This window comes from Polyodon spathula, chromosome 25 (assembly GCF_017654505.1).
Source record: "Polyodon spathula isolate WHYD16114869_AA chromosome 25, ASM1765450v1, whole genome shotgun sequence".
Taxonomy (NCBI): domain Eukaryota; kingdom Metazoa; phylum Chordata; class Actinopteri; order Acipenseriformes; family Polyodontidae; genus Polyodon; species Polyodon spathula.
The window spans coordinates 9130740-9151418 of NC_054558.1; the positions used below are offsets into that span (position 1 = coordinate 9130740).

At 39.9% G+C, this 20679-nt stretch overlaps 1 protein-coding gene across 3 annotated transcripts; it reads left to right on the forward strand.

The window, feature by feature from the left end:
* The first annotated feature begins 12919 nt into the window (after window positions 1–12919).
* LOC121299671 (serine/arginine-rich splicing factor 3-like) lies at window positions 12920–20065 on the forward strand. 3 transcript variants are annotated; one of them, XM_041227562.1, is made up of 8 exons: window positions 12921–13024; window positions 14411–14477; window positions 14942–15112; window positions 15158–15200; window positions 15783–15917; window positions 18439–18477; window positions 18768–18854; window positions 19097–20065. In XM_041227562.1, the coding sequence occupies exons 2-8, from the start codon at window positions 14459–14461 to the stop codon at window positions 19122–19124; spliced, it is 522 nt and encodes a 173-aa protein (XP_041083496.1). In that variant the 5' UTR covers window positions 12921–13024; window positions 14411–14458; the 3' UTR covers window positions 19125–20065. The 3 variants fall into 3 exon arrangements, with proteins under 3 accessions (XP_041083494.1, XP_041083496.1, XP_041083495.1); XM_041227560.1 differs by having other exon boundaries at window positions 12920–13024; window positions 14942–15200; XM_041227561.1 differs by lacking the exon at window positions 14411–14477 and having other exon boundaries at window positions 12949–13024; window positions 14942–15200.
* The last annotated feature ends 614 nt before the right edge of the window (window positions 20066–20679 follow it).

Here is a 20679-nt window from a genome sequence, read left to right on the forward strand (position 1 = left end):
CTCTCTCTCTCTCTCTCTATGTATTAACACATAATAATTGAATTAAAACTCTATTAATAATAAATTAATCATGGTTATAGTACTAGTACTATATTCTGTAAATATTTCGTCTGAATTAAAAAGTACAATACTTTTGGGGCTCAGAGTATGTTTTCACAAGATATCGGCACGGACACTATACATACCAATGGAATACCTTGTGTGTGTGTGTGTGTGTGTGTGTGTGTGTGTGTGTGTGTGTGAGTGTGTGTGTGTGTCTCCATGACTGAACGCGGTGAGATCATTGGTTGCTGACTTTGACTTGCGAATGGCTATAACACACTACCCGATGCGAGTGAATCATTTTTAAACGTTGTGATCGATCGGCCGATCCTATAAAATCGCATCGCAAAGCACAACAGAATGCCCAATGCAACTGGAAAATCGCGTCGCTAGTACTGATCGCATCAGACAGTGTGTCCAGGGCTAGCCATTCACACACACACTCACTCGCAATGAGTCGTTCAGCCAGGCGCTCAGACTAAACAGGGAATGAGCTGCCAGGAGGAGAACGCAGATCAGAACATCCTGTACAGTGCGGATCAAAACAAGGACACGTAGGAGCGATCCGTCTGTGGGAAGCATGCTACAGTGAGTCTTCATTCACCGCCTAAAAATAGTTCCGGCTAAAAATATGTTGCTTTTGATTATCTCTAGAAAATATGTACCGTACTCGAAGACACAGAATAATATGCACCGTGTTGTGCATTGTCTGTTTCTTCCCCCAAATGAAAAAAAAAAAAAAAACATCCATCGCTAATTGCCAGAATGAAGTCTGTTATCCACTAAGCTTGCAGTGCTACGCAGTATAGTAAACTAAAGATCACAATGAGATTACTAGGAGGATTCAGTCATAAAGAAAGACACAGAAAAGTAACAAAAGATCATTTGATGTATTTTTATTGGTCTGAACACCTGGGGCAAGGCAACCCTTTTCAACAGAGCGAAACGACAGTGAGGGAAACCGAGAGCACCTGTGTTATAAAATATTTACACAACTACACAGCAGCACGACAAGATGATACAGGGTTCTTAATTCTGCTTAAAACCACGAATCTGTGATAAAGCATCTACTTTTGCAAATATGGGACATCTGGTCTTACTGTAATATACAGATCGATTTTATGTAGATTTTTTTTCTGGAAAAACAAACACAGATAAATCAACAAATCAATCAGTCAATTCCTGAATGAATCAGTTACGTAATCATTTCTTGTTCTATTTCTTGTGGTAGTCGGGCTCGGCGCCCTGAAGGTTGTTATTTCTATCCAGCGCGGCTCTCAGCGCCGGAGGGGTGTCGCTCTTCGGCTCCTCTCTGTGCAGGAGTGTCAGCAGCTGCCTGATGGTCTCCGCTCTGCTGGCGCGGACGCTGGGGGACATGCCTTCCTAACCTGGTGTACCCATGCATCCTGGCTTACTGTAGCTCCTCCGTGCTCCATAATGCTTTTCATTAAACTGTGCTACAATTTTCCCACAGTATTCCATGCAATATATATATATATATAGATGGAATATCTGCCTAGGAATAAGCGTTCGCCATTTTGTAAGTTGTTGCTTTCGTCAAGAGGCTGGCTATACCTGGTGACCTTATACCTGCCTTAATTTAACCAGGCAAGTTTACCATGGAGGCTTTGCACAGTAATCCTGGTCAAGTAGACTGCTTCATCCTGACGTACCACAGCTGCTCACAAGTTGTACCATACTTGGCCAGGAATTACCACCCAACCACTGGTTTTCTGGGAAGATTTTAAGGGTCTAGCTATTTCAGATCCAGTGTCAGATACAATCAGTAGTGACGACAGGTGTACAGCACTATCTTTATCACGAGCCAGAGAACAGCTTATTCAGAACATGCTTATTGTACAGGTACTTGTACTTCAATTTATTAACCACATTTAAAACCTTGCCTAGATAATTGAGCCCCCTCTAGTGGAATCTAGTGGGTACTACACACATACACACACACACACACACACACACACACACACACACACACACACACGTCTTTTTACATCTTCAATTACTCAAAGCAATAGACGAATAACACGGGGTTTCAAACGTTTTAACATACGAATTTAGGATGCGTTAAAATCATTTATGCTGGTGTCTGCTAAGTGTGCCCTCAGTATATAGCATCGCAACTGCGATAATTAGGCATTTCGAAGCTAGCTGTGGTTTATGACGAGGATCAAGTTGTTCCAAAGTTGAACTGCAGCAGGACATTGACACTTTGGCCCCTTTTGATCAAGGCTGTTTGCTGAAGGTAACCGAAATGTTTGAAAACAAGCTGCTCTAAAGAAACACTTTTGCTGGACTGCAGAGTCCTGACAACCCTTACGGAACGAAAATATATTTCAATATAATGTCATATATTAATTAATATAATTCAATATATTGAGAAATGTAATGCTATATATTAATTAATATATTTCAATATATTGAAGATTACAAAATCTATTCTAGAATATATGTCAGTATATTTTCATTATATTGTACAATATATAAACCATACCATAATATTAGATTGTTTTACATGTGAATACTTTAAAAGTAGTTAATAGTTATACAAATGGAAAATAAATAAATTAATTAATTAATAAACATTCGAGAATATTTAAATCCTTAAGACTAAAATGACAATATATTGTATGTCAATATCTTTACAAAATATATTTTCCTTCCATAAGAGAATACAGGTGGAAAGTAACGTTCAGGAGAAAGCAGCGCTGTCGTTCTCACACGCTGCTCCGCTTACTCACTTTTCCACTTCCTGCTATTTTGCCAGTGCTATAAGACAGATGACCACGACAGTCAAAGCTGGGATTGATCTTTGGGAAAGAAACATTTCTGTGTTCGGATAAGGCTGCAATAAAAAACCCCAGCACGATTATTTGTTGGTTTGTTTCTTTTATCAGAACTAACGTGTGTTGGTGTGTTTGAACCTGCACCTTCCCTATGTGTATCTCAGCTGCAGATGATTCCCCGCGTTGAGTATTCGAGTGGTCTTGAAAGGTCCCGATGCCTTGAAAGGGTTTCCCGGCACAGTCATCGGACAAGCGCGCTATGAACTCCGATCCTGTCACCGGCGGATGTTAATATCGTGTATTGCTTGCAGTACTTTGGTAAACGGTACTATCGATTAGAATAGTTCAATCATAACAGGTGCTGCAGCGCATTGTTCTAATACGTTTATTTGCTTGGTAACATAACAATACATGGATAGGAACATAACATGCTGACACACTACTGAGCACAGCTGCTTAGACGCTTCTTTGTGATCTGCAAGATGATCGGATTCCAGGATTTAAAGAATCTGTGGTATTGCAATAAAGGAAGTTTTCTACATGAGCACTGGCTCCCAGTAGAAACACATTCAGTACCTACCCTAATGAAATACTCTTTGGGGAATCGAATTTAGCTTCCAGCCCTTAGTTATTGACTGAGAAAGCATGACGAAAGCATGGTAAAGCCCAGATAAGCATTGTAAAGCCCTGAGAGGTATAGCTAATCATGGTAAACTATGGTAAATGCGGAATATAACCATTGATCAGCTGCACACACAGCTAAAACAGTATTACACCAGAGTCAATCAGATTACATAAAACTGTAACGTATTGTTATTCATTTAGCAGTGTCTAATGTTGCTGCATCAATCATCAAGTTTCAGAATCACTGAATTACAATTATACTTACAGAAGACACATACAAAACTACAGTCTATTTGTAGTAATGTAGATCTTAAATCCTTATTAATACAGATTAATAACCATAGCAAAACTATTGTAAACAGTTTCTAGAAATGCAATTTAAAATAAAAAAAACAGCATGCTCTAGAAAATTGAGTTAAACTCAATGAGAGACAATTATGGAAACAAGGTGGAGTGGGAAAACCAATCCGATAAATAAAAAAGAAAATACGTATACAAATAACACAAAGGAATGCATAATAAATAAAGAAAACCAGCCTGTTAATCCCGTAATAAAGATATCAAGTGTGATATTGATATGAACTGTAAGTAAAAGCGTTCAAAGGCTGAATAATTTGTAAAATCAAATCCCAGATAAAAATGAAATGACAGTGTGTGGGCAGCACAGTCGAGCTGGCTCAGGCTGGATAGGACAGCACAGCACAGCCACACCACGGTCCCTCTGAGAGTGTAGGTGAGATGGGGATCAGTTTCAGAGCCTTTATACCCAGCCTGCAAGCCACTGAACAATAGTTCAGCGCTGCCCCGCTCTCCTGAATACCTCACAGGACAGCCCCTGCATAAGAACATAAGAACATAAGAAAGTTTACAAACGAGAGGAGGCCATTCGGCCCATCTTGCTCGTTTGGTTGTTAGTAGCTTATTGATCCCAAAATCTCATCAAGCAGCTTCTTGAAGGATCCCAGGGTGTCAGCTTCAACAACATTACTGGGGAGCTGATTCCAGACCCTCACAATTCTCTGTGTAAAAAAGTGTCTCCTATTTTCTGTTCTGAATGCCCCTTTGTCTAAACTCCATTTGTGACCCTGGTCCTTGTTTCTTTTTTCAGGCTGAAAAAGTCCCTTGGGTCGACACTGTCAATACCTTTTAGAATTTTGAATGCTTGAATTAGGTCCCCACGTAATCTTCTTTGTTCAAGACTGAACAGATTCAATTCTTTTAGCCTGTCTGCATATGACATGCCTTTTAAGCCCGGAATAATTCTGGTCGCTCTTCTTTGCACTCTTTCTAGAGCAGCAATATCTTTTTTATAGCGAGGTGACCAGAACTGAACACAATATTCAAGATGAGGTCTTACTTGTGCATTGTACAGTTTTAACATTACTTCCCTTGATTTAAATTCAACACTTTTCACAATGTATCCGAGCATCTTGTTAGCCTTTTTGTATAGCTTCCCCACATTGTCTAGATGAAGACATTTCTGAGTCAACAAAAACTCCTAGATCTTTTTCATAGATTCCTTCTCCAATTTCAGTATCTCCCATATGATATTTATAATGTACATTTTTATTTCCTGCGTGCAGTACCTTACACTTTTCTCTATTAAATGTCATTTGCCATGTGTCTGCCCAGTTCTGAATCTTGTCTAGATCATTTTGAATGACCTTTGCTGCTGCAACAGTGTTTGCCACTCCTCCTACTTTTGTGTCGTCTGCAAATTTAACAAGTTTGCTTACTATACCAGAATCTAAATCATTAATGTAGATTAGGAATAGCAGAGGACCTAATACTGATCCCTGTGGTACACCGCTGGTTACCACACTCCATTCTGAGGTTTTTCCTCTAATCAGTACTTTCTGTTTTCTACATGTTAACCACTCCCTAATCCATGTACATGTGTTTCCTTGAATCCCAACTGCGTTCAGTTTGAGAATTAATCTTTTGTGCGGGACTTTGTCAAAAGCTTTCTGGAAATCTAAATAAACCATGTCATATGCTTTGCAATTATCCATTATCGATGTTGCATCCTCAAAAAAATCAAGCAAGTTAGTTAGACACGATCTCCCTTTCCTAAAACCATGTTGACTGTCTCCCAGGACCCTGTTACCATATAGGTAATTTTCCATTTTGGATCTTATTATAGTTTCCATAAGTTTGCATATAATAGAAGTCAGGCTTACTGGTCTGTAGTTACCTGGTTCAGTTTTGTTTCCCTTTTTGTGGATCGGTATTACGTTTGCAATTTTCCAGTCTGTCGGTACCACCCCTGTGTCAAGAGACTGCTGCATGATCTTGGTTAGCGGTTTGTAAATTACTTCTTTCATTTCTTTGAGTACTACTGGGAGGATCTCATCCAGCCCAGGGGATTTGTTTATTTTAAGAGCTCCTAGTCCCTTTAACACTTCTGCCTCAGTTATGCTAAAGTTATTTAAAACTGGATAGGAACTGGATGACATGTGGGGCATGTTGTCAGTATCTTCCTTTGTAAAAACTTGTGAAAAGTAATCATTTAACATATTTGCTATTTTTTTTTCTTCATCTACGATTTTGCCATTTGTATCTCTTAGACATTTAATCTCCTCTTTGAATGTTCGCTTGCTGTTGTGATATTGGAAAAACATTTTGGAATTGGTTTTAGCTCCCTTAGCAATGTTCATTTCTATTTCTCTCTTGGCCTTTCTAACTTCCTTTTTGACTTGCGTTTGCAGTTCTGTGTACTCTTTCTGCGTACTTTCTTTTTGGTCCTTTTTTAATGCTCTGTAAAGTGCCTTTTTTTCGCTGAATATTTTTTTTAATTGAGCTATTAAACCATTTTGGCAATTTAGTTTTACATTTAGATTTGTCTACTTTAGGGATATATTTGTTTTGTGCCTCTAGTACTACATTTTTGAAGAACAACCATCCTTCTGTGGGTGTTTTCTCTATTTTACTCCAATCTACTTCTGTTAGTCTCTGTTTCATACCTTCATAGTTTGCTTTTCTAAAATTGTAAACCTTAGCTTTAGTCATTACTTTTGGGGATTTAAAAAACACTTCAAATGAGACCATGTTGTGGTCTGAGTTTGCCAGTGGTTCTCTGACCTCTGTTTTAGTTATTCTATCTTCGTTATTTGAAAAGACTAAATCAAGGCATGCCTCCCCTCTAGTGGGTGCCTTGACAAATTGTGTTAGGAAGCAGTCATTTGTCATTTCCACCATTTCTATTTCATCCTTCGCGCTACCCACCGGGTTTTCCCATTTTATTTGGGGGAAGTTGAAGTCCCCCATTAGTATGGCTTCTCCTTTGCTACACGCTTTTCTAATGTCATTGTATAACAGATTATTGTGCTGAATCTGGCGGTCTATAGCATGCTCCTATTATTATGCCTTTTGAATTTTTGTCCGTTATTCTGACCCATACTGATTCGGTTTTATTTTCTTTGTCCAGGTTTAACACCTGGGATTCAAGACTGTTTCTCATGTATAGCGCTACCCCTCCTCCTCTTCTGTCCTGCCTGTCTTTTCCATACAGTGTATACCCACAAATATTATATTCGTCCCCATCACTCTCAGACAACCACGTTTCTGTAACACCTATCACATCATAGTTACCTGTTAGTGCAGTAGCTTCAAGTTCTAGAATTTTGTTTCTGATACTTCTAGCATTTAGATAAATGCATTTAATGGTTGTCTTATCTGAGTTGTTGTTCTTGTTTTGATGCGGTCTCCCTTCTGTTTTTTTGTTGATTTTTCCACCCTTCCTTTCTAGTTTAAATGCTTCTGAACCTGCTTGAGGATCTTTTCTCCGAGTAGACTAGTTCCCTTGTTATTTAAATGCAGTCCATCCCGTCTATACAGATAGTCCTCGTTGTAGAATGTGGTCCAATGATCAAGATAGGTGAAGCCTTCCCGTGTGCATCACGTCTTCAGCCATGCGTTTTGATTAATTATTTCCAGCTGTCCATAGGGTCCTTTGCAAGGTGCCGGTAGTATACCAGAAAATACCACCGTTTTGGTTTTCTCTTTTAATTTCCTTCCTAGCTCTCTGAATTTGTTTTGCAGGGATTTTGGTCTGTCTCTTCCAATGTTGTTTGTATCGATGTGGACGACTACTACTGGGTCGTCTCCTGTTCGTTCTAGGAGCCTGTCCACGTTCTCAGTGATGTGCTTGACCGAGGCTCCCGGAAGGCAGCACACTGTTGTAGTAAGGGGGTCCAAACTGCGAATTGAACTTGCTGTGTTTCTCAATATGGAGTCCCCAACAATCATGACCTCCCTTCTTTTTGCTGTCTGGTCACCACTGTCAATGGGATCCTGGATGTTGTTCCTTTCATTCTCTTGTTGTTGGTTCTGCTCATCAAAATTCTAATGTGCCTTGAGGTGCATGAATAACCCTGCAGCCTAAACAAAAACAACTGGACTTTCAAAACCAAATGCAAATACTGACCAGCAAGTGAGTCTGAAAAATGAGCTGATAAACGATGTAATTTGTTGGTTTGTGCTGCTTTACACACACACACACACACACACACACACACACACACACACACACACACACACACACACACACACACACAGACACACACACACACACACACACACACACACACACGTATACACACACACACACACACACACACACACACACACACACACACACACACACACACACACACACACACACACACACACACACACACACACACACACACACAGACACACACACACACACACACACACACAGACAGACACACACACACACACACACACACACACACACACACACACACACACACACACACACACACACACACACACACACACACAACACACACACACACACACACACACACACACACACACACACACACACACACAGACACAGACATACGTATACACACACACACACACACACAGACACACACACACACAAACACACACACACACACACACACACACACACACACACACACACACACACACACACACACACACACACACACACACACACACACACACACACACACACACAGACAAACATATACACACAGACACACAGACGCACACACACACATAGACACGCACAGCTTCACACACACACACACACACACACACACAGACGCACACACAGACACACACACACACACGTTTGCATTCCTGTATTTGTGGGGTCTTCTCATTGACTCTCACTATAATTTTATTTGCTATTTCTAACTCATCAGACAAAACTCCACAGAGGGTGAAAGTCGACAACAAATTAAACATTTTGGCACTTTATTTATTTATTTATTTAAGGTATATTTAGTTCTTAAAAACGTGTTTTACAAAGTGAGGACGTCCACAGCGTCATTTCTTCAGGAGCTGCTATCTTTATGGGAACATTTTCTTAACTTTTGCCCACACACTGATAGTAATACCTGCCCAGACACTCACACACAGACACAGACTCACACACACAGACACAGACACATCCACACACACAACACAAACGTATATTTGTATGGTTTTACCTAACCTTTTTATTTTTTCTGTAATTGCTATAGCTCAAGCAGTTTGGTATGTAAACCCCTGAGACGCAGGAGCTCCTTATCATGGCTTTCCTCTATCCTCTGATATGCAGCATACACAGTACTTGTGCTTTCCTCATACCTGTCATATATTCATCATTACAATCCTAGATGATATTGCAGTATGAAGCTTTTATTTTACGTGATTTGCATTTACAATGTTTTTACTGGGGGTACGACACAAAGAATAAACACATATCAATTTGTTTCTGTGATGTTGATTTCCATTAGACACTTTCTTTTATGGCGATTGATTATTTTTGACAGATTACTGGAATGTCTTGTGCTGACAAACTGGCTTTCAGGGCGTTTCTGCAACTGTCCAGCAAAAAACTGAATCATAACATTAAAGCTGTTTGTTTTTTTGTCTTCACTTAATTGCAATATTTTGCATGGAGGAAACAACTCTGCCAATATAATTGCTCGCCATCGATGGTGTTATTTTGTGTTTCCATACTGTCCGCTGTGCAGCTTTTGTGGAATCTGAAGCCGGAGGGAGCAGGTCATTAGTGCCAGCCCTTGCACAGCTGGTAGGCAGGGATCACAGTCTAAAGCCTGCAGGAATGTCCTTGCTATTCACTCCCAAGTACCTGGATTGCATTATTTCTGGATTGCCGGCTCTGTTCTCCCCTTTCTGGCTGCTACACTACAATGGCTGTGAGCAGTTTATTAGGATTTTGTGTTTTCTTTTTATCTGGCTGTGCATACTGAAAATGAAAAGCCACAAACTATTAAACAGTATTTTTAATAGTATTAAATCTTAAATGCTTAGCAATCCTTAACAAGAGAGGAGGGGCTAAATTCGCAAAGCTATTTACTCCAAATCATGATTGGCCCATTTAAAATTATATATTTTTTTTTTTAAAAACACCCAATTACGGCGTCTGAAGATGTTTCTTATTAGTTTTAGAATTTTAATTGGTGTTTTTTTTTTATTATTTAAATGTAGAAGAAGAATGTATTGTACTTTGGAGTATTAATAATAATAATAATAATAATAATAATAATAATAATAATAATAATAATAATAATAATATATTGCACATTAAGAAGAAGAGGAATGATGTTTTGTATAACACCATGTACAGTGCTTCACTCCCCAGTGGGTTGTCTACATTGTCACGCAGCTTCTTCCTCTCCATGGCACTGTGTGCTGGTTTCCTGGGAGCTCAGGGAGTCTCCTGAGAGCATCCTCTCCGAAGGGATTCAGCGCTCTGCCGGTCTGCTTAACAACCGCTGCCATCCTTAATGATCCGACTGCCGCAACATTTCCTGGAAAGCATCTTAAACGCCTGGCTGCAAAGAAAAAAAAACAACAGCCTTAGCGCTAACCTCCCTATTAGGGCAATGAGTCGTGCTGGGTGCTGGGGTGCTGGAGCACAGTATGATTGGTGTGGTGCATTCTCTCCCTGCACTACCACATGAAGTGGGAGTCGGAGTGAGGAACAGAGAGCATTACTCAATGCATAACCCTGTCACACATTCTCTGAGTCCTGTGCTGAAATAACCTGGCAACATACTGAGCTGCACAGTGCTGTTCTGCTATAGACAACTCACAGATTAGAATTCAATGCACAGTGCTGTTCTGCTATAGACAAATCACAGATTAGAACTCAATGCACAGTGCTGTTCTGCTATAGAAAACTCACAGATTAGAACTAAATGCAAGTGTTGTTCTGCTATAGGACACTCACAGATTAGAACTAAATGCACAGTGCTGTTCTGCTATAGGACACTCATAGATTAGAACTAAATGCACAGTGCTGTTCTGCTATAGGACACTCACAGATTAGAACTAAATGCACAGTGCTGTTCTGCTATAGGACACTCACAGATTAGAACTAAATGCACAGTGCTGTTCTGCTATAGGACACTCACAGATTAGAACTAAATGCACAGTGCTGTTCTGCTATAGGACACTCGGACACTCACAGATTAGAACTCAATGCAAGTGTTGTTCTGCTATATGACACTCACAGATTAGAACTCAATGCACAGTGCTGTTCTGCTATAGGACACTCACAGATTAGAACTCAATGCACAGTGCTGTTCTGCTATAGAAAACTCAAGCAACACCAGAGCCAGAATGGAAGCTCTTTTACACAGCAGACTAGTAAAGAGGTCCACCCAGAACTCTAAATCCACAATATTCAAACACACACACACACACAGATACATCCATCCATACACATACATACACACACACACACACACACAGATACATCCATCCATACGCACACACAGCCAGCCCAGTGGGTTGAGTTATAGAGAGATGTATGACTTAGCATGTGTGAGACGGTGACAACTGACCTGTACTGAGTATGTGCAGTAACATAATGGTCCTCTTAGAGGTACATTATCACTTAATAATGGACCTGGAATCAGATGCAAATATCATATTGTTGCAGGAACTGTGTGCTGAAAAACAATCCCAACAGTGGATCAAACCAGGGCTGATGCTGTCTGAGTGCAGAATTACACCAGGGCATGGGATCACTATTCCCACAGCCTGGAGTGTTGCTCAACCACGTAACTATTGTGCACCACAGACTAAAGCTCTTCTGCTTGGAGTAGCTGATATGATCACACTATCAACAGCTATGATGGAGTCTATTTCTTCTTTAAAACAATATATATATATATATATATATATATATATATATATATATATATATATATATATATATATATATATATATATATTATAAGCAGGTGACTGGTTTCTCTGCTCCTCTCTGATCCAGTGTTACATTGGTCTGAGTTGAAGCGTTCATTGCCTCAGGATATTTACACATTAACTACATTAAACATGCATATTTTTTTCTACTGTGGTTTGGAATGAGTATTTTGGCTGCAATTCAGCTGACATTACAGATTTGACCAAAGTGCCTGAAATTATATCACAAATGCAAAGTCTATTAATATAAATATTCAAACACATTCAATAGGGTTAAGTTATAAGATTAAAAGACCAACTGTGAAGCAATTTACTTGGATTGAATATTGTATAACCGCTGTCATGTTTTTGATATTCTGTTATTTACATTGTGTATTTTTGCATGTCCCTTATTAGGTTTACTTTGCCACAGTAATTTTGTAGTTTTCCCATGAATATATAGTGTGCATTTTCCATAGTTTACCCTGTCTCTGCCTTGTCTCTTAATGTGCTTTACCATACCTCCGTTATTTACAATGCTTACATGTGCTTGTACTCTGTTTCAACTGTGCTTTATCAAATTGCAATACTTTGATATTACGAAGGAGAATCTTATTTTGTATCATGAATATACATACATCAAATATAAATATCGGGTTACTAAGTTGCTAAAATTGATTACAAAGCCTTTGACTCACTTTTATTAAAAATAAAACGCTTTAAAATGACTTTGAGCCGATTCTGTTGCCTAATTAAACTCAGAAAGCGTTTCATTACAAAACCATGTCACTTTTTGTCCCTTATTGTGCCTGACTCGTTTCGCGTCATTGTCATTTCAAACATGCGTGACAAATTACGTGAATTACTGGCCCTAATTGCATTTCTTTCTTGTAGTCGCCTAGTTTATCATTGTGCTTTTGTTATTTTCATTCGTGTAAGAGTTCTCCTGACTGATTTTCTTTTCAGCATACAATCCCCAGTACAGAGTGTACACCTATATAGCAAGTCCACCATTTAAAGTGTCCTAGGCTTGACTTGTATTAGCAATGAATAAAATATATCTTAAACCCAGTCTTTAATATTAGTTTTATTAGGATGCAGACACATCTTCACAACGACCAATTAATATTTAAAGCGAGGTAGGGATTTTTTTGGGGGGGGGATCATAAAAGCAAAGCCCTTTTTTGTAAGCAAATTCGGAATCTGTTTGAAGCGTGCGGCGCGTCTCGTCTGTGCGTGATGACGCGCTGTCCCGGCGTGTATAAGTGGTCGTTTCCAGGCGCCATTTCGTGTTCCTAGAGAGTGGAGAAGGAAGGGTTGCATTCACAGTTAATACGCACAAGCGGAACAGCTCGGTAAGAATACACGACGCTTTCTTCCAAAACTGAGCATATGTAAAGTGGATTGCAGGGGCCAAGGTGGGGTGTATCGGTTTTGCCAGTGGTAAGGTTTCTTTTCTGGCGTTTGGGTTCCCGCATTGTTCTTGTTCCTCGGTAGGGACGCGGCAGCCATTTTCTTTAAACCGTTCAAACACGGAGTAGGTGGATAGCTGCTAAGGAAAGCCAGCTGGGTTTGTTGTTTTCAGTGCCTCTAAGTGTGAGCTTTGTGAAGGGAATAGTCTAAACGGGTAAGAATGGATCCGCAACGTGTTACAGCTGATGTTAAATGCGTTTCGTGTTCCTTGTCTGCAACAGGAGCCTCCGCCATTTTCCACGAACAAAGAAACGCCGGGGGCCTCCTTGTGCTAGGTCGAGGACGGATTTTAATTGCAACGTGTCGGTTTTTTTTGGGAGGGGGGGGGCGGGGATTCGATATTTATTTTACAGTTTTAATCGAGTTGTGAAACTAGAAAAGGAAGTGCATTTACCGTGCTATTGTCCCGGCTTCGTTTTGTGGCATAATGTAGCAGCTCCTTATTAATTGCAGCTAGGCAATATGTATAATCTGACATCGCAGTTTTAAACGCATTGGCATAACGTGTATGGTATACTGTACCCTCCCTTGTGTAATGCTATACTTCAGTGCTACGCGTAATTTAAATATGTTGAAAGGGTTATAAATGGTTGAAAATCAACAAGCAGAAACTAATTTTACAGTCTGCCTCAACTCTACGTAAAAGCTTTGCCTAAATCTGTTGGTGCATTGAGGAGAATGAATGAATGTTAACTCGCCTCCAGAAGGGGAGGCATTCAGAGGACCACCGTACAGCACTGAATTTGCTTTGTGATGCAGCGTTTGATCCAAATGTTTGTCTACCGAAGTCTAGCCTCCTATTGCCACTCTATTTCTTGCAGTAAAATTACGTTTAACACTAAAGTATACAATAAAGTTTAGGTTGATTCACATGTTTTGTGATGCAAGTTAAAACATGGAATTGGAGACCAAGTTAGGAATGTTTCCATGTGCTATGCATTTCCTTTTTGTACCCATTTCTGCCTTTACAGTTCTCTGTGGGGCCCCAAACTGCTGTACATAATTTTTAATACAAAAAATCTGCTTGCAAAACCGACATCTGTTTCTAACTGACTGCTGGCTACCTGTTCTGGGGTGGAAAAGTGCAGTTTGGCATCTCAAAGTAACATAAGCCACTGCTAAGTTGTAGATTTTTTAAAAATAAACAAATTAAACTAAGTTGTTTTTTGCCAATCTTGTGTAATTATTTTGTTGCAACAATGGTATGTGTTTGTTTGATGGAAATGTGTAATACATGAAAACTAAACCAAGCAAAATTCTTCTTTCAGTTTTTCTCCTACACGTTTGTGGAGTAGCAATTTTTGTTTAGAGAATTGATGCCAAGTGAAATGGGAGGTAATTACAAGACTTATTTTCATTTCTACAATGCATGCGAGAACAGTGCCCCTTCATGAAATGTTTGCTTTTGATGGTAATCCATGCATCCACAGATACTGGTCTGGAACTGCTTGGGCAGTAGTTGTTTCAGCATTCCTCCTGTGGAATAGCAACTGTTCCAAGGGCTTTGTTATCCTATTTCTTTCAATGAGATGGAATGCAAGCGTTTGTGACATACATTGCTTACTGAAAGTGGAAACCTGTTGCATGTTCTAGTCTAATATACATCTAAAAATCAGAATTTATATTTAAGAAATGCTGATAATTAAAAAAACCTAACAGGGTTTTGATGGCCAGACCTGTCTGTAGATAGCAATTGATGCTGTGCCAGATTTTAAGCTGTTTTATTCAGTAAATGCTCGACAATTTGCAAGTAACATGCCCCTATTCAGTTTTGGTAAAGCGTTGCCTCTTTCTTTCAGATCCAGCCATGCATAGAGACTCTTGTCCCTTGGACTGCAAGGTCTATGTTGGTAACCTGGGTAACAATGGTAATAAAACAGAGCTGGAGCGCTCCTTTGGGTATTACGGCCCTCTGCGCAGCGTGTGGGTGGCCAGAAACCCACCCGGCTTTGCTTTTGTGGAGTTTGAAGATCCCCGTGATGCGGCTGTTGCCGTTAGAGAGTGGATGGAGGAAGATCCCCGTGATGCTGCTGATGCCGTTAGAGAGCTGGATGGAAGGTATACATATACCTGTTTGTATTGTTCTTATGCACTTGCCAGTTGATGATTTAAAGCTACAATTGGTGGGGGAAGGATATTTGTATTCTCAGTAGGTTCTGATTGATAGAAGTAATTTTAGTATACCTTGGAAAGGTAATTAGTTTCACCCACAGTTTCATTAAACATGCTTGCTTTCTGATTTTAGAATGCATCAAAACATTTATGTAAAAAAAAAAAAAAAACTCTGTTCAATGGCTGCACAGTTGTTCTGATCCACAAATGCCATCTGATCCAAACTTTCAGCTTGAGTTTTTTAGCCATGATGCTTTAGGTAATACAGGGTGCTAATATTCACCTTTTAAAAAATCATCAGCCCATGATGTATAGAGAGCAGGTTACATCAGAACTAACCATTGTTTTACTAGTTTCTTCAGAACACAGCTATTAACAAGCATTTGGAACAGTCATTTTAAATGAGCGAGTGTTCATAAGCAATTTTCTTGAACAGCTGTTGTCTAGAAATGGGGAGATCGCTATTGCTGTGTAACCCACGCACTGGTTTGTAGTTCTCGACGTGAACCCTGTAATGCCTTCACGCAGGACCCTGTGCGGATGCAGGGTAAGGGTAGAGCTCTCTAATGGGGAGAAGCGTACCCGCAACAGGGGACCGCCCCCGTCTTGGAGCAGACGTCCACGCGATGACAATCGGAGGAGGAGCCCGCCAGCGCGACGCAGGTACTTCACAAAGACAGCAGCTAGCTACTATTGTCATTACCCAGAGCAATGTAGCTTTAGAAACCAGGCTGTAAAGGATTTAACACTAGTAAAGTACAATTTATCTAGTTTTGAATATTAATTTAATCCTAGGTGCCGTGTGTAAAGTCCAGGTGGCTTTTAAATCCTCTGATTGCAGAGAAACAACCCTTTTTAAATAAGGCTTTACATATTTTTGGCCAGTTAATTTAGTGTGTAAGGAACTAGTCTGACACCTGACCATTTATTTCATTAATGGGAACATTCAAATGCTCTGTTTGGTTTAATATGCAATTCATCTTCATTGTCATTTGTTCTTAGTGTTAACAAACCAAGCCAATGTGCTTTTTAGCCTTTAGATGCAGGTTCTGGAAAGTGGGGGGGGGGTGAGATTTAGCTAGTGGGGTTTACTACCTATCATGGTGGCATAGGGCTGGGCAGTTCTGTTTTGCTAAACTCAAATAAGTGAATAAATGGCTCGGTTAGAACTTGCCATAAATTCTACCCTGGCCTAATGCATCAGATGGATGGCTAGCACAGTGGTTCTCAAGATGATACAGACACAGATTGGGAAGCTTTGTAGTTCAGGTTTAGAGACCCATAACTTCATCTACTCTGCTGTTCATTACACTTTCCCTGGACACTATTTGGTGTGCTAGGCTGCTAGCTGGTGCTAAAGTGGTTGAAAGATCAGTATGAGAAGGGATTTCATACATACCAGCTGTAGTTACACAGCATTTATGGAGTGGTGCATACTTAGCCAGAAACAAGTAGTAGGTACATTAATCTTTCTTAAATGGTTACTCTTGGCTTGACTGGGTGCAACTGAGAAATGCTGTGCTAGCGGTTTCATTGTGGCTGATGGCCAAATCAGATATTTAACAAATGTAACTACCAAGCTGGCGATTCCTCACATTAATGCCCAGTCCTATTTCTAGTTTTTTGCAGCAATTGATAAAATGCTAGATTTGGTTTTAATGATAGCTTTTGTTTCATTTTTAAAGGTTGCTTTTTTTATTTACCATCTCAATTAATAAAAATGAACCCCCGTTGCAGAGTCACCATCATGCCTCTTCTCACCACCCTCTGAGTCTGCATTAGCCAGTCAACTAGCCCTCTTTCAGCGTCATGTGACCACTGACCAGCGTGCCCCAATCAGCTTGGCTGGTGTCGTATCACATGACCCCAGGCATGGCCAGTCGTCAGGTTGCACCGCCCTTTGGTTCCTGAGCATGCTGTTTTCTGTCAGCCTTCTCTCCAACCTAAACCCAATCGGCAGCGGCCACCTCGACCGCCTACCACACATTCCTGACCAATCAGCTGTTTACTATTCCAAATGTCTACACAACAACCTACAGCAGCAGCCTTCGGCTAACCAATAAAAGCAGGAAAAATCCACAACCAACCCCCTCCGCCAACCAACTAAACGCAACATTCGGCAAATTCTACCTGGCCGCCAGTCTGGCAACCTCGCCATTTCTAGCTTGTTGAAAACCAAAAGACTAGTAAGTTTTTCCTGCTTCTACAGTTTACTGCTGGTTACAATTAAAGGAGTAAGCTGCTTCATAAGGAAATCATTTATTTTATTTTCAATCAAGGGCTGGTTGTGCATAATTGAGTTTTAAAGGTGAATGGGGAATCTCATTAGGTTATAGATTGACGTGCATGGCAACCACCTGTCAATTTGAGCAGCTGTTTGCACTCTTCCTCAAAAGGGTGTGAACAGTTTGCAGGTTTGAAACCAGTATCCTCTTATGTGTTCTAACTTTGGGTTGGTATGGTCCCATCACCTTTTAAACAAAAGGACTAACATTGAGCCAGTTAATGTTGCCTAGAATCTGGGTAAGACAACTTTTAAAGTCCATTTTTTCATTCTTTAAACCCCCTCCCAGTTTGAACAGTGTTAAGAGCATCAAACCACCAGGTTTCCATTATGGGTTATTTTCGGTCACATCCCGACCATTTTGAGAGTTTTACACTTGCAAGGGCTCACGCTAAACTATCATGTCCCCAGATAAATGTCCTTTTCCTACCAAATCCCCCTTTTAATTGATGCAACTGAAATGGCCTCCAGCAGTTTGTTGAATGGGATTAGAAACTGGGATCTCCTGGCTTTTAGTCCTTTTTCTTTGGGAACTGCATAATGCATTTCTGTCTTTTGCATCTAGTGTCTTTGGGGTAAAGAGATGTCTGAAAACTTGTGGACCCTTTTAATGGAGCGGGACACTAGTGTGGGCCCTGTCTCTACACTTGGTGTTCTGCATGGATTCCAACAGCTCGTCGGGAACACTTGCACTGACATTTTTAAAGTGCTAAAACCGAGAACTGTTGGAAACCCTGCAGTTGTAAAATATCACCATAAATCTGCTGTTCATTTTGAAATTAACGTGTAAATGTTTCTTTGCATAATCCCAGGTTCAGTTGGGTTGAATAGGGTGGTGCTTCAAATCAGCCATTCTGCAGTGTTGGTGTGAGATTAAATGTGCTCTTCTAACTTTTATAGATCGCCTCGCAGGAGAAGCTTCAGCCGAAGCCGTAGCAGGTAATTTACTTTTATAAATGCATGAATTAACTGGGCTGACTAGTGTTGATAGTTGGTGTAATGGTAGATCTTTTAAATGAATTAAGGGCACTTTTTCATGCTGTGAGAATAGTGGATGAATTGCAGCATTTTTTGCTTAGGAGATTGTGGCTGTTACAATGGAGCTTAAGTCTTAAGTCACATGGATGCAGGCACATGGGCATGTACACGTGTTCACATTTTTGTGGTCTCCTTTTCTACAAACTAAACTGAAGGCAAATTTACTATTTACTTTGCTTTCTTTTTCCCAGGTCTCTTTCCAGAGATAGGAGGAGGGAGAGATCCTTGTCCAGAGAAAGGAACCATAAACCATCACGCTCCTTTTCTAGATCTCGCAGGTATGTGTCCTGCATTAATCTAGACCCTCAATGAGATGTCCATGTCAGGAAGCGAAAGTTCATGATGGTGTGAAGTGAACACTTGTATGTTACAGACTTCTTAATTGCCAAAAGTGTCCTTTTGATGGCATGTCTTTGTAATCCCTGGGGAATAAATCTAATACATTTTAATTTGCTAAATGTGTGTGACAGATTGAGTAGGTTTTGTATCATTTTAACTTTTCTGTTTTTGTCTCTTCTAGCCGTTCCAGGTCCAATGAAAGGAAGTAGAGGAAGGAGTCATGTCGACTTGTGTACAAATCGTCACCCCTTATTGAAAATGTTTCACTTGTTAATGACTTTATGCTCTAGCTGGAGTTTTGCTGTTTTTTTTTTTTTTTAATACATGTTTTAGCTGTTTAATTTGTTGTGAAACACAGGGTAACCAAGGACTTAAGTGGGAAGTCTGTATATAAATGCTTTGTGAAGATTTGAGAGTTGCTGTAACATAAGCAGGAAATGCTGTTAATGATAGGAAAATTGACATTCTGTGTTCAGACAACATTTTATATCTTGCACAAAATTAAATGTTTTTCCAAAGCTACCATGTTTGTAGAAGTTCTGTCCACATTCTCCATTCCAAGGATTTAAAAAAAAAAAAAAAAAAAATTCAAAGCTGTGGAGTGCTTATCTGCGAGGACAGTATGAATGGAAAGCTACTTTTACTATAGCAGGGTAAAAGCCACAGGGTGTTAATAAACACTGTTGCTTTTCTGGTCTGGTAGAATAGTTTTGGATTTGATCTGTACAGGGCCGTGTAGGTTTTAAATTATGCTTTGTATCTGAATCTTTGGATGTGCAGCAGTTGGGGATTTGAAGATGTGTGTGAAGTTAATCCTGGAGTGGAGTGTTGTAATGAAAAATGAACAGGAATAGAAACGGATGCCCTGACCACCAGAAATGAATTCCTAGCAAATACTCTTAACTTGTATTTTGTTTTTGTGGGGTTTTTTTTTTAATGTGAAATCATTGCCGCTGTAGTGTTTAAAACTGTAACCTGACCTTCAAGCACCTTTATTACATGTCTTTTGCCTGTTAGGGTGACAGATTTTGCTTCTAGAGCAGAGTAATGAAGGTGAAAATCTGCTTTGTAACTATTCAGCCTTTTTGTTTGCTGTTTGTACTATTTGTAATGTTCTTTCAATTAAACTTTGGTTACCGAAAGCTGTCTACATGATGTGTAAAATGGGAATTACATTTTTGGTTGGTAGGTGTTTCCAGTTCAGAATCATTGCCGAAGTAGTGTCGAAGGCATCTGAATAGCACCAAGTTTTTCCTAGTGTGTGATTGCAGCTGAACAGAGTGGAATTGTTCTTTTTAAATCTATGCTATTGGTGGGTAACTATCAATCTGAGGTATCCAATTGTAAATTGGTGCCAAAGGCAGGGTGTTCAGATATGACAACTAGTGTGCTGTTTGGGTTTTATTTTATTTATTTTTTTTTTTCCGCCTCAGGTGACCTGTCTTCAAATTTGTTTCAGGCATTTATTTTTATCTGAAGGTGCACATGGTGCCCTGCAGGGTTCTGTTCCTGTTCCCTTATATGCTACACTTGGGTGATATTGTCCGTAGACATCAGGTACATTTTCATTATGCTGTGCTCAACTATAATAATCTTTATATAGCACCTTCCATAGTGGCCCACCATCACAAAGCGCTTTACAAGATACAAGACTAGGGTGTATGAACTACGCATCAGCTGCAGAGTCACTTACAACAATGTCTTGCCTGAAAAGCTGAGCACAAGGAGATTAAGTGACTCACTTAGGATCATACAAGTGAGTCT